Source organism: Melopsittacus undulatus, chromosome 8 (assembly GCF_012275295.1).
Source record: "Melopsittacus undulatus isolate bMelUnd1 chromosome 8, bMelUnd1.mat.Z, whole genome shotgun sequence".
NCBI lineage: Eukaryota > Metazoa > Chordata > Aves > Psittaciformes > Psittaculidae > Melopsittacus > Melopsittacus undulatus.
In genome coordinates, this window is record NC_047534.1 from 33,358,205 (window position 1) to 33,372,198 (window position 13,994).

At 35.9% G+C, this 13,994-nt stretch overlaps 1 protein-coding gene across 1 annotated transcript in view; it reads right to left on the reverse strand.

Annotated features, from left to right (window-relative positions):
- Positions 1 to 2,788: 2,788 nt before the first annotated feature.
- The window catches only part of PGAP1 (post-GPI attachment to proteins inositol deacylase 1), a 38,606-nt gene continuing 27,400 nt past the window's right edge, over positions 2,789 to 13,994 (reverse strand). Inside the window, exons 22-27 of the mRNA XM_031045864.2 lie at positions 13,721 to 13,918; positions 11,354 to 11,486; positions 10,132 to 10,182; positions 8,681 to 8,901; positions 8,219 to 8,323; positions 2,789 to 7,370 (exon numbers count right to left, since the gene is read on the reverse strand). Coding sequence (XP_030901724.2) covers positions 7,232 to 7,370; positions 8,219 to 8,323; positions 8,681 to 8,901; positions 10,132 to 10,182; positions 11,354 to 11,486; positions 13,721 to 13,918 — 847 coding nt within the window. The 3' untranslated portion in view covers positions 2,789 to 7,231. The remainder of the gene's footprint in view (positions 7,371 to 8,218; positions 8,324 to 8,680; positions 8,902 to 10,131; positions 10,183 to 11,353; positions 11,487 to 13,720; positions 13,919 to 13,994) is intronic.

Genomic DNA, 13,994 nt, shown 5'->3' on the forward strand with positions numbered 1-13,994 from the left:
CTGTAGACAGAGAAACCACCAAACAAAATACAAACATACCAGAGTAGCTCCCACTCAAATTGCCCTCAGCTTCAGCAAAAAGTACCAGCATCTAAAAGCACAGTTTTTAAAAATGCTGAGATTTCCACTTTCAGCAGTTTCAACGTTAGCTGAAGGCAGCTATTCCCCAAGGTTCTCAGCTTCACACAGACAAGGACTTTGCCAAAGCTGATCACACGTTGTATGATCTGTATCTGAGAATTCAGTTATAAACATTTTAATAAGCACAATCATTTATTACAGCATTATTCAAACATTTACAGAGAAGACCCTGTCAGCATCTCTAGAAACATGTAACCATTAAGAGTTTGTTCCACCTACAACACCAGATTTACGCTTGCTGAAAGCAGGGGAAGAGTTAAAAATATGTAAGACAGGTTGTTTGTGAACCGATTTTCCCAAAAATTACATTTTGGGGAAACTTATGTAATTTAATAATAACATACATAATTTATGAAATCTGTGTTCTTCAAAGTTTTAAGTCCTCATAAAACCAACCAAACAATATCACCCTTCCTCCCATCAAACTCCCCAAACCAGCTATTTTGGCCAACATTATTCCAACTTGGTGCTTGGAAAAACAATTAAAAGCTAAGTAGGGAATCATGTTGCTAGGCCTAAGTTACACAGCTTTTCTAGACTAATCACCATATATAAAGGCCTTAAAGGTAGCTCTGCCCTCTCAGTGATTTTAATACTAGACTGTTCCTCTATTCCTGTAGCTAAAAACTCACCAGTTGTCAGGATTGCTGAAACAACCACATCACAAAAGAAAGAAGAGAAAGTTAGGTGACCAGAACAAGAGTTTTTAAAAACATTAAACTAACATACAGAAGGAAGAAGCAGAGAAGACAAAAACTACATGTTATCTGCTGTGCCACAGCAACAGCAGCATAATGGCAGCCAGGGTCAAGTTAGTTCTCAATGAAAGATTAATAACTTGGATTTGTACTGCTTCAAACAATGACATGCAGGCATTTTGTGTGCATATCTAAATATGCCACAGTTCAATGACAAGCTTTGAGATGGCATCTTTATTCAAGACTCAGTGTTATATAGTACCAACATGGGGTGGGGTCAAAATCACAACTAAAGAACAAATGTTTCAAAAATAATTTAACACACAGACTTTGAAGTCAAGACAGATATCTGAGACGTTTTAGTTCCTTTTTGTCTCTTTTTGACTTGAGAAACTAAGGTTAGCTAAAGCTTTCTGATTTGGGTTGGTGTGATTCCAAACCACAAATATACTGGATTTGTCATAAATCTTCATTTCTGTCAAAGGGGATTAAAATACTTTTTTTAAGAGTATTTTCCCCAAATCAAGTTTCAGTATGGTCCACACAAATATTTTTGGTCAATTTCAAAAACTGAATATAATGCTACAGAAGCCCACAGGTTACAGTTAGAGTGTATTCATTTACTGGTTTAAGGCACAGTACTTTTGTTTGCTCTAGAAAGCTACCAGTTTCAAGTCACAGTGAGGAATTTCACATTTCAGTTTTGGTCTAGCACTGTAATTATATGTATCATGTCTACTATGGGTAGACTTCTGTTAAATATTTCAGTTGTCAGGTGCTGCAGTCTCAAATACTATTTTCACACTCAAAGTGACGTAAGTGGAAAATACTGAAGCTTGAATTCTGAATAGAGCCCAAAGTAGGGCACATAAAATTTAGTAAAACTAAACATCAACACACTTGCATGTATAGTACTTTATAGGGATGCTGGTGAGGGACTCTTCATTAGGGACTGTAGTGATAGCACAAGGGGTAATGGGTTGAAACTTAAACAGGGGAGGTTTAGATTGGATATAAGGAAGAAATTCTTTACTGTTAGGGTGGTGAGGTACTGGAAGGGGTTGCCCAGGGAGACTGTGAATGCTCCATCCCTGGCAGTGTTCAAGGCCAGATTGGATGAAGCCTTGGGTGATACGGTTTAGTGTGAGGTGTCCCTCCCCATGGCAGGGGGATTGGAACTAGATGATCTTAAGGTCCTTTCCAACCCTAACTATTCTATGATTCTATGTATACCCTGAAATGATTGAAGTTGGAGGGAAAAAGAGTCTTTGCTGGTATTTCAACAAACATGCAGAACTTCAACAGAACAACAGCCGACAGGACAGCTGCTGCATATCTTCACTAAGGCAGTCATGGTCACTACTATTACTGTGGCATTATTGTTTGCCACAGCAGAGTCATAGAATCATAGAATAGTTAGGGTTGGAAAGGACCTTAAGATCCTCTAGTTCCAACCCCCTTGCCATGGGCAGGGACATCTCACAATAAACCATATCACCCAAGGCTTCATCCAACCTGGCCTTGAACACTGCCAGGGATACCAAGAAGGATACAAGAAGGATACCAAGAAGCAAACCAAGGATAATTGCATATAGAAGGAGGAACTGGAATGATATGCCACCAAGTAACAAGTTTGTGTGTGCGATTCCCGACTTTCATAGGCATAAAATTAGCTCCTATACCACACATTTCTGCAGAATCCAGACCACAACCTGCCAATAACTGTAGAGAGGCTTACCAGATTTCTTTAGGACAGCATGAGTAGCAAAATCTGTCTGCATTTAAGAATGCAGAGTGAGACCCAGTGAAATTAAAGTCAAAACGTCACAACTTTGAATCAGGTTTTCATGCTACAAGGTAATAAGCGTGTAATTTAAGGCAGTTACATGCTTAGATACCTAAAAAATTGAGGTGCTGGGCAGGTTTGCTTAAGTAAAAGCTATAGAATATTCTCCTTAAATGCTTAAACTTTATTTGTTAAAGCAGTAATGTTTATTAACAAGATGAAATATACAGATTTTATTTGAGCTTTAAGATAAGTGAGCTGCTTAAAAGCTTTAAATACATTCTTCTGTAAGTAAGAATATACATCAGAAAACATAATATTTGTAAAACGTTTTCAAATAAACTTTAAGAGATTTTAAGGATTCTATTATGAATACTAGTTTAAAGATCTGGCTTTAAAAAAGGGTAGAAAAACTATTTGACTTTAACATAAAAATGAATCTGCTTTCAATTGTCATTCATTCACACACATTTCCAGAGGTATACAAGAGCAACATCTAGCTTTGGTGACAAAAGTATGTCTCTCCTAAAGGAATGGTGATGAAAGTTCAAAAACCTTTTACAGTACAGTGCCAAGTGCTTATATAAGCTAGCTTGATTATCTCTCAGAGTAAAATAAAAAAGATTTAAAGAGTCAAAGCTGTAAATTAAGTGACTAACATTCATTATAAAGTGGAAAATTAGCATTAAGAACTTAGTCTGGTTTACAGCCATCAGTCTTCTAGTAGCTTAGTGACTTAAAACAGTAGCACAATTATCGTACAGACACTATAACCACTTACAAAACCATTTTCAGTTACTCAGAGTATTGAAGGTCTGTAAATGTCCGGGTCTTCTTCTTTAGTATAAATAAGACAAAAGTCTAAATACACCCATCAATGTATTGAAATAAGCTTAATCTAATGAAAGCTTCTCTCATGTCTATATTTATTCACAGGCACATAATTGACTTTATTCTGTCCTGTCAAAAGTTAAGTAACAAGTCCTTAACCTTGTTACTAGCAAACACATGGAAAATCAGACTCCAAATCAAATACTGATGTATGCAACAATGTTTTTTGGTGGGTTTAAGTATCAATACATGTTACTATTTCTAATGCTGACCTTAAAAGTAGCCCAATTAGGTATAGTTGAAAAGCTCACTTAGACACACAGGCTGTCTCAGTCTTCTGTGATATATTACTGTTGCCTTGTTTAGGGTTTTGTTGTGTTGTTTGCTTTAAAACTTTGCAAATTACTGTTTTGGAATGAATTGCTACATGCATCAGCTCACTCAAAACCACAATCAGAGCAGAACTCTAACTAGGAGGAATATTCTAGGAGGAATATTATTAACTTGTATTTCAGTTACTGCAATTTTTTTCAGAAACAAAACAAACCAATCCCCCAAAAAAACAATACTCTTTTAACACAATGTTGAAACATGACATACTGCTACCAACTTTTAAATCAAAACTGAAAATACCACCTTTGGGCAACATTCATTTACTCAGTTTCAAGGTACATTTGGTAATTCAGTTAAGAGGTAATAGGTTTTTCCTCACCAGAAAAATACAGCTTTTTAATGATCTGTTAGCTATAGCTGTAGCTATAATGATTGCAGCATGATAAGACTATGAGGAACACATGTTTGATCATATCAGCCATAAAATATTACAGACTTCAAGAGCAATTCAGCGTATGGAGATGTCACTAAACCTTCTCATTGTATCTCCCTCTGCCCCTGCCAAAGAAAGATGCTGCTGTAAATATATGGGGTATCAAAAATCAGTGACATTTGGTACTCTAGGTTCTTACCTGTTTTTTTTTAAAAAAATCCTGTTTCTGATAGCTTATAAAAAATTAGAAAGAGGTACAAGAGAAAAAACAGTGGCTTAATCTCAACCTAAACACTTATGTGGCATGATCTCCATCTAAATGTGGTGAACATCCACATAGATGAAGAACGATGGCTCTGCCAAACTAATACTGTAACTTCTGAAGGAGAACAACAGAATTTGGGTCTGTGTGACAATAGAAATCTGCCCTTCCAGAGCAGAGGTCTAATCCATTACAGGTTAATTTGGGTCTCCATCTTCTCCCACACAGTCTAGATAATCTAAAATTTAAAGGAGAAACTGGAAATTTAATTAAAGGTACTAAGATACATTACAATATCTTCACCAAAGCTGTTTTATAGTTGCAGCCTACTCAGAATAAAGGATATTTCAGTAATATTTACACTTCCTCATACACACAATTAGAAGTATTTATATTGTTTTAGCCTATGTTTCTGCAGAGATTATAATTACCGACAGTGGCAGAACTAGACGTTCATATAACAGAAGTCTCTTCTCCAAAAGTAACAACAATCAATCGTTATATTTTACCTGAAAACCAATTTTAGACTGTTACAAACTCTTGCCCTTTTCAGAATGGCAAGTAGGCATCCTCTCTCAGAAGGGGATGAATTGTTCTCTGCGCTTGTTCTAAGCCTATCCCCCTCCTCTGATTATACAGCAAATCTAGTTGGGATGAGACACCTAAGCTCTCAGAGAGAACTGTTGGTTCTCCTTATTCCAATTATCATTTTGTTCTACCAACAACTCCAACAAACGCATTTGTGCATAAAGAGCCCACTAAGACAACAAAACAAAATCAGTGGTATATACAGTTGTAAACCAAAATTATTGTGAAGGCCAAGGAAAATTATCATCCACAGAAATCAGATCCTTTCACAGACAGCCTTTTACCAGCTCCAATGCAATGCTGCCACCATCTTTCATTCACAGCTATTTGAAAGTAGAATAACTATTCTTGTATGTCTGAACAGCAATTTTTAAGTTAAACCAACTGGTGGATTTCTCTACAAGTATATTTAGACACAGAAATTATCTTACAGACATATACTGTAGCATATATTTGACTAGAAAGTATCAAGATATAATCTATTGAAATAACTTTTCCCATTTATAGACACTATGTATAATTTAATCTTTTCTAAAACAGGTTAAGACCAGAACACCAGCACATACATTATTGATAGCAGTGACAGTGGTCTGGTTAACTACAGAAGTCCTACACAGTTAAAGCAGTTTGAATGACTTAGTGATAATCTGAACTGCTGACTTGCATATAAGCACACAAAACACATGCTTACTTCATTCACATTTGTCTTTAATTTCAGAAAGTTACTGTTTGAATTAAGTCTTTCCAGCCAGCTCAAATTCATTGACCCTAACAACACACTAGAACTAACTGAGGCACTTCAGGCAAGATTAATGAGATACCATAAAATTAATGGGTCAGGCTGGCTGTACTACTGTATCAAGAACATACTTGATTGACTGCAAGGTAGCAGATTTCCTCTTACTATTCCTGTAAGATGATTGAGCTGGTCTAATATTTCCATATGAAAATAGCAGCTATCTTGGACAGAGCAGAGACAGCTAACACAGAAGCAAGTAGTAGGCTCATCTCTATGCAAAATCAATGCATCATTATCATCTAATGGCTACTGAGATTTCTTCTGTTGGCAAAACACAAACCCAGGGGACAGAATTCCTTACACAAATGTATTTTAGGCTTTATTATAAATGGCAGTCACTGTAGCGTCTAGGCACTAAGATAATACTTTATACAGAGCTAAAAATTATGGTATTTCCCACTATTAATTAAGAGTTTGTTCACATGAAGAAGTTAGCACTGTATGGCAGGGCATGAGTTGTTGTTAACGATTTCACATCAATTTCGTGTATGGATATCTGTTATGAGACAGCTGATTGAGAATAGGCAAAAAGCCTTGCCTTGTCTATTTGGAAACTGTGTTCACAGCAACTGCACCATGAACACACACCATACCTCAGTGCTTGCTAGCTTCTACATATGGACAACGTCCAAGGAGTGATTTCAGAATTGACAAAATTCCAGAGAAAACTGACAATGTTCTAAAACAACATTACAGCAAATTATTTATGAATCTGCTGGTATCCTTCCTGAATAGAAAGCTACACAGAATATTGTTGTTCTCTCACAAAAAGTAAAACGTGTAAGACTTCCAATAATCTCACAAATGTTCATACTAATTGAACAAATGATCTGATAAAAATAGTTCTAAATAAGCAGTACATTCTAGTTTGTCTAGTCACAACTGTGGCAGCTTTTAAACGTAGCATAAAATGATTGAAAGTATACTTGGCTGTGTAGTTTTTGTGATAGTCACAGTGTGCTTGAAATGTGTTGAGTTTTAACCAGCATAATTTAGACCTGCAAGAGATGCAAGTTCAGAACATATGCACTGTATGGCATAGTGAGTAAAAAAAAGTCCATTTCAGCAAAGAAGTATAGTGAAATACCAGAGTGTCTACAAGGCAAACATACCGAGATGTTACACTGATATGATTTATGTGCTTAGACACAATAGTTAATTAACTTAATTTTCACAGTCAGTAAATAAACACCATGAAAAACCTCATAAGCAACATGAACAGAACCATTCATGATTCTGTCCTCTTCCCATAGTATGTAAACTAAGGATGGTATTGATCTAGGCATTCCTTTGTTGAAATTTGCCCCATCTCCAGAGTTCAGTTTCTAGGCTGCACTGTTCTTTCTATGCATAACAAATGTTACACAATACAACACAGCACATGTAGAAGAAGAGAAAAAGTCACAAAGTCTGGTACTTTGTATAAGTGCATTTGTCCAAAGGCCAGCATCACAACAGACAAGGGGAGTGGAACTTTGGCTGCAATCTTCAAGAGTTTACTGTAGAAATATAAAGAAAAATTGCCATTTTTGTAGCCACATATGCAGAAGGTACGCAAATATCATGTTTCACTTTCTTCTGAAAAGTCATTTATAGATTTCAAGGCTTTGTTCATTTTTAATAGGGGACCAATAGGTCTAACTGGCAATAACAACTGATGCCTAAGCAAGAGCAATTATTCCAAAAGACTGAGAAAATGTAATTTAAAAATATACTCATATTCATTTAGAATGAAAACAAAGATTTAATGTTTTACATCATTTGAATTAACAGCTACTGGTCAAGAGAATAAACTATATTGGTTATTACTCACTGTCCTTCATGAGGCACTGACCAATTGTATATCTGAACAAGAAACACTATTACTGTCAACAAAAACAAGAGCTCAAAACTTATTAATCCAGTAGACAGCACATTTCCACAAGTGTGTTCATACAGAGGAGTCACAAGAACTTAAGTATATTGGTTTAGAATTCACTTTCCCTTATAACTTTCTGACAGCCATCGCTAAATGCATTAGGATTCTGTATCCTTTGGAAGGATTCAATGAATTATGAATGAAAAAGTCACAGTTAAAGAAGACTTTCTGTGACCGATGGTTTAGATAGCAAAGAACTTCATTTAAGTCCATTTGGTAAACAGAGGTGATTTTCTCAGGTTAGGTAAACTACAGGTAATTTGCATGCATTTTATTTAGTCTTTAAGATTTAACCATACAAGTTGATGAATCTCTACATAGGCTGAACAGTTTTATGTTTGTGCAGCATAAATTAACTTTTATCACACAAATGAAGTAGTAAGAACAAGGCAGGAAAACAAAAACTGGAGTTTGGGCTACATACAGTACCTTGATTTCACTTCAGAAATACTTGAGTTCATGAGAATTTCTAAAATGCATGTGATGATAACAGCTGTAGATCTGCATGGATCAGGATCAAGTTTAACATTGTACCTGCAAAGAAATAGTTTAAAATGCATGTTATTTCTAAGCTAGGCTTCCAAATAAAAAACAACTTGAGAACAAGCATGTGCTGGTAACAACACACACACATGAAATATATATGGCATTGCAGCCTGATTTTAAATCCTTTCTGAAGCATTACTTTCTTCAATGTATCACTGATTCACTTCACATCTACTTATACCATAACATAAATCATATTGCATAGAAAAAATCCAATTACAATATCAAAGAGTTCTGTTAATTATGAGGTAGCTGATAATGTAAAGAGTCAAATGTTAGCAATTTTTATTATCTTCCAAGTTTTGTATTCTTTCCTTGTACCTTACTGGTAATTTAAGAAGTTACCTGAGATTTTTTAACCAATAAATTAAGGATGGCAAGTTGAGCAGCACGATCCATGTGAATAAATTGAGAACTGTAACATGCATCTTAAGACTGTTAACAGCTTCAGCAATGGTACTGTTGGAAAGAGACTGTGTTGCTTCTGAAATACTGCCCACTGAACTCTGGTTTTTGACTGTGTGTATCCTGGAGTTCTGTGAAGTTTCTTTTGAGCAGCCTGAATCCTGAAAATGGAAGACAGAAGTCAAAATCATGACTTGTAAGAACAGGGAGGAGGGAAAAGCTATCAAAACAGTGTCATACCAGCTCCATTTTAAGAAGAAAATTTGCAGTTTATCCCTCAAAAAGCAAAGTTCAATAGTTTAGATTTAAAGCATCTAGATTTATACAGAAATTTCTCATGCACTAATAGTTTATATGTCTTTGGAAGAAAATAATAGAGAGTGGAGACACCCTGACATCAATGCAGTGATAAGAAACGGAGTTCCTTGATGGAGGAAGAACAGAATAAAAGCAGTAATAAAGCACGCTGGTGAAAAATCACAAATGGTCATTCATGGGAAAAAATACAGGAGGTAATTCAACTGCACCAAGAAGTAAAATATCAGCTGTAGGAATAAATAACAAAGATAAACTAATGAGTTGGCAGATGCTATCTTCCAACAGAAAAAAAAAAAAAAAAACAAAAGCAACCCCAAATCACATGAATGAAACAAAATTCTATGGAGAGGAAAGAAGGGAAGGAGAGGATTTAAAATTAAACACACAAAAACTATAGAAAACTATCAACAACTTTTTCTGGCAGACTGCTTTTTTAAACTATGTTCTATGTTTGCAAAAAAAGGACAGGTAGGTATTAAACGCTTCTATCCACACCTGCTTACATCTCAGATCTTACACCTTAAAGTAACTGGAAAAAAAAAAAGAAACAAAGTTCACAGTGTATGAAACCCCAACACTTCTACACTCCTTTTTAAACAGCTCCAAAATATATTGCCGTCTCAGCCCATAGCCATCTAATAAGTCATTATTTGTCATCTCCTGATTAAAAAAAACTCCCTAAACTCCACAAATTACCTATCTGGAAAAAATATATTTAACTTTAGTACAGATGTTCCTAGTAATCCTTTTTTAGGTAAGACATACATAATCAAAAACCAAAATTTAGACACAAACCATTGTTGCTCTGTATGTATTCAGAGACTAACTTTTCTTAAAGGTACTTCAGGCAAGTTTGCACTGCAGTGATCTTGAACAGTGAATGCCATGGTCACATACAATGGAACAGGCTGCTCATGCCTTTCTTTCACATTATGCACACAGTAAGTAAACTACAGCCATCCAGTCATCACAGCACAACTTAATACTACACCAAGGCAAGACGGTAACAATTCATAATTCATAGGTTTGCCAGACAATTTCTGGTCACAGTTCTGAAGAGGAAACAGACCTACCCCATTGAGTGCATTTTGTTCTGCTTTTACATTCACGTGCAGTTTTATAACCTGCAAAACAAACAGTTCAGCTTTCTTAATAATGTTTCTTCACACAAACACTGTAGTATAGAAGAAAAAAAAATTGGGGTTAGTTTTTGTCTCTTTTTATAGTTAGATGATTCTAGGGTCCCAGTGGAGCTGCAACACAAGAATTCCCTCTGCCTTTTTTATCAGCAGCACCCAAAGTGCTCTATTAAGGAAGAATTTCCAAGTACAGAGAGAAGACTTATGCTGCTCTGCTTTCTCCCCTTTCACTGTGCTCGACAGAGAATACAGAGTGGAAAAATTGGCATACTCATCACCTCCTCCTGCTCATTCAGTTCTACCCCACTTTCTGCAGAAAATCATAAATGGGCCACATAGGAACCATATCAGATAGGAACCAGATCTATTCCAGAAGGCAAGTATTGTGAACATGGGGACATCCTTCACAGGTAACCTTATGTCACAGAGAGCTCAATTAGAGATAGCATTTGTTCCTCAGGCTCTGCCTTTCAGCTGCCACCTATCTGCTTCAGACCACCTGTAAGTTGCTCTGCTTTGCGCCCCTACTTCAAGACACGTGCTCCAATGCTTCCCTAGTAGCTAAGTATAGTAGCTGATTTAACAGCTATATAACCATAGGGTGAATCAGGTAAGTTAGAAGCTCTGATGCAAGGAAGACCATGGAAACTGAATGGCAGGGACTAAATATGGAACTTTGCGGCACTACACAAACGATCATATGAGACATAAAATAAGACTATCCTAGTTCTACAATATATAGACCCTTCTTCCTTTCACTCCATGAAGACTTGGGGAAAGCCTTTATAGACAGAAAAAGTATTCTACAGAACATATCAAGTTGAACCTTTGCTAAAGTTTCTCTTCAAGGGAGTGAAGTAGTCTTTGATTTTAGAACATTACCTATATCCATAAGTTAAAAACTGCACTGATGTGTGGGCATATGGGACTGTGCATTTCTTTAGAAGTGTTATCAAAAGAAGAAAAATAATTCAAAAAATTACAAAATTAAAAAAGTCTAACAAATTCAAAGACGACCCATTTCAAGTCTGCGAATAACATTTCTTTTAAGCACAAACCATGGTAATCTATAGTTTTGCTTTTAACATGGGGTTAAATTCAAAGCATACAAAATTTTGAATTCAGTTTCAATTCAAAATGTTTAGCCTTTCAGTACCTTAAACAAGTATTGAAGATAAACAATGACTATAGCAAGTGCACCACAAGTGGTCCAGCTAACTAGAGCAAGGGATAACACCTCACAGAGTCTTCTGGGTGTAATCAACTTATCTTTTTGAAGCACAGGAGGTCTATGAAAAGAAACAAAAATTGTGGTTATACTTTTGCAACAACACCAGACCTACAAAGATAAAAACATAATTCTGTTTCATGAATGACTGGAAAGAATCAATTTTTCCTGAGTATTGATTAAACACAGGAAAAATAAAGTTAGACAAATTTTAACACATATACCAACACCTACAAAAGTAATTGCAAGAAAAACTTTCATATTAAATGAACAAAACTGTCTTGAAAAAAGCATTCTAGAATGTATGTCTGCAATGTATTATTTTTACTTCATTTGGGCAACATAGAGGAATTATCACTGGATATAAAACATTAGGTAATGCTAGCTATAGATCTGCAGTTAGCAGATCTGACAGCAGTTGGATCAGTCACCAAGTTCTTCTGTTCAGCCCAAGAGAACAAGTATCTAATTGCTGCACAGCTGCATCACAAAAGTGACTCCTACAGACACATTAACACACTGCAGCATTCAGTGATCATACAACAGTACATGACAGAAAATCTCCAAGAGATTAATTCTGTGACAAACATTCTTCCCAGACAAGAATTTCTGCTTGCTCATAGTCAGAGACACAGAAAAGCTTATGTGAAGTTTGTGGAGCCCAGCTGATATGACTGACAGGCAGATATGAAACTCAAATGACCAAAACGAGCTGAGAAGGTGTGACCATGAATGCAGTGGGGAGGAAGTGCAACAGAACTATGAAAAAGTTTGTACTTCTTGGACATTCATGGGATATCGAGTATTAAAACAGGCATTGAGAACAGAAAAAGCATTGGAAAATACAATTTTAAAAACCTTTACAACAAATATTAAAAACCCAAACCAAATTAATAACCCATCCATACAGAAACAAACCCTCTCCACAAAAAAAAGCTTGCTGAAAAGAACAAAAAATTCCAGAGACACCTAGTAACAAATTCTTTGCTGCTGGCCCTATCAGGTCATTTCAGAACACAGCACAAAAGTCAAATCAATACTATCTACTTTGGAGAGATCTGTAGAAAATAAATGGTTTGGGTTTATTTTTTTTCCCCAAGAAAAAATTCAGAAGAGGATGAAAAAACTGTGTAAGGCATTAGAACTGGGTAAGGCACTAGAACTTCAAAATGAACCAGCTGACTTACTATGGGCACAAAAAAATCCTACTTTCCTGCCTCTGCCAAGGTGTTCTTGGGGTTTGCAGAAAATCAAAAAACTCACATGAAGAAAGTATGAATTGAGCCAAACCCCTTAAATATTAAGAGGGAGTTGTTTCAAAACTTGGAAGTTCATCCGTTTGTCACTTAAAGGTAATACTGAAGCATCCACTGTAATTTAGAAACAAGGTGGCTAAGAAGCAATAGCTGACACCACATCTATTATTTGGTAGAGTAAGACCAGAGATTTTAGCAATGAAAAAAGAAAGAGTTCATTTAGTGGATATTTTCTGAGTAAAGTCCCTCCCAACCAACTTTCTGGAGATACAGAGTTGACTCAAATGTAGCTGAAGACTGTTACTAGTGTCAGAACAGTCAAACATACATGTCGTCCAATTTACTAATATACTCCTTCAAAATATTTTAATCTTTTCTTGCTTTTTTAAAGTCACTTTCATATTTGAGTACTTATCAGTACAAAAACATTCCAGTGTTCTTAAACATGATCTATAACATTAATGTCTTGTGGAGTGAAATGAACATCCAACAAGTTTTTGGTTTACAAGCCTTTGTGTTCTTTAATGCAGTTTACCCAATTATAAATAATGAGGAGTGGATTGCAATGCTTACAGTCCCTTTTCTAACTATATACATTTATTTTTTGAGCTGCTGAAAAGAACAGGTCACTTGCTTCTTCTCCAACAATCCTTCCTCAAAAACAAACTGAACACTTTTATAACAGCTAGTGAAAGAAATGAGAAAGCCATTTAGATTCCTTTTTGGAAATGTGGAATAAGGATTAGCCTTGGGTGATATGGTTTAGTGTGAGGTGTCCCTGCCCATGGCAGGGGGGTTGGAACTAGATGATCTTGAGGTCCTTTCCAATCCTAACTATTCTATGATTCTATGATTCTGTAATATGAGGCAATATTCATGCTTCATTAGTACTTAACAATGACAAACCTATATGTCTAAAATCAGGTGTGAACTATATATTGCAGGATTCAGGATGCCCAACTGTTCACACTCACACAAAAAAATTACAGGGTCACAATCAGCTAAAAGACCACAATTATATAGTACAATAATGTTTTACCTCATCAGAGTTAACCATAGTGAAGAGAAGAGTCTCAGAGATGTAGAGAAAAATACTCCACTCCAGTAGGCAATGCCTGTCCCAAAAAGAAATAGAATCAGGGACACAAGGGGGAACCATGCATCCCGACTGCTCAGTACAGCAGCATCCACCTCTGGTAGTGACAGGGATTCCCATATCTCTCTAAACCAGTTAAACCTGCCAAAAACATGAAAGCAGTATTACTTTTCATTTCCAATTGCTGTTACAGTAAGATATCTATCAACAATTCCTC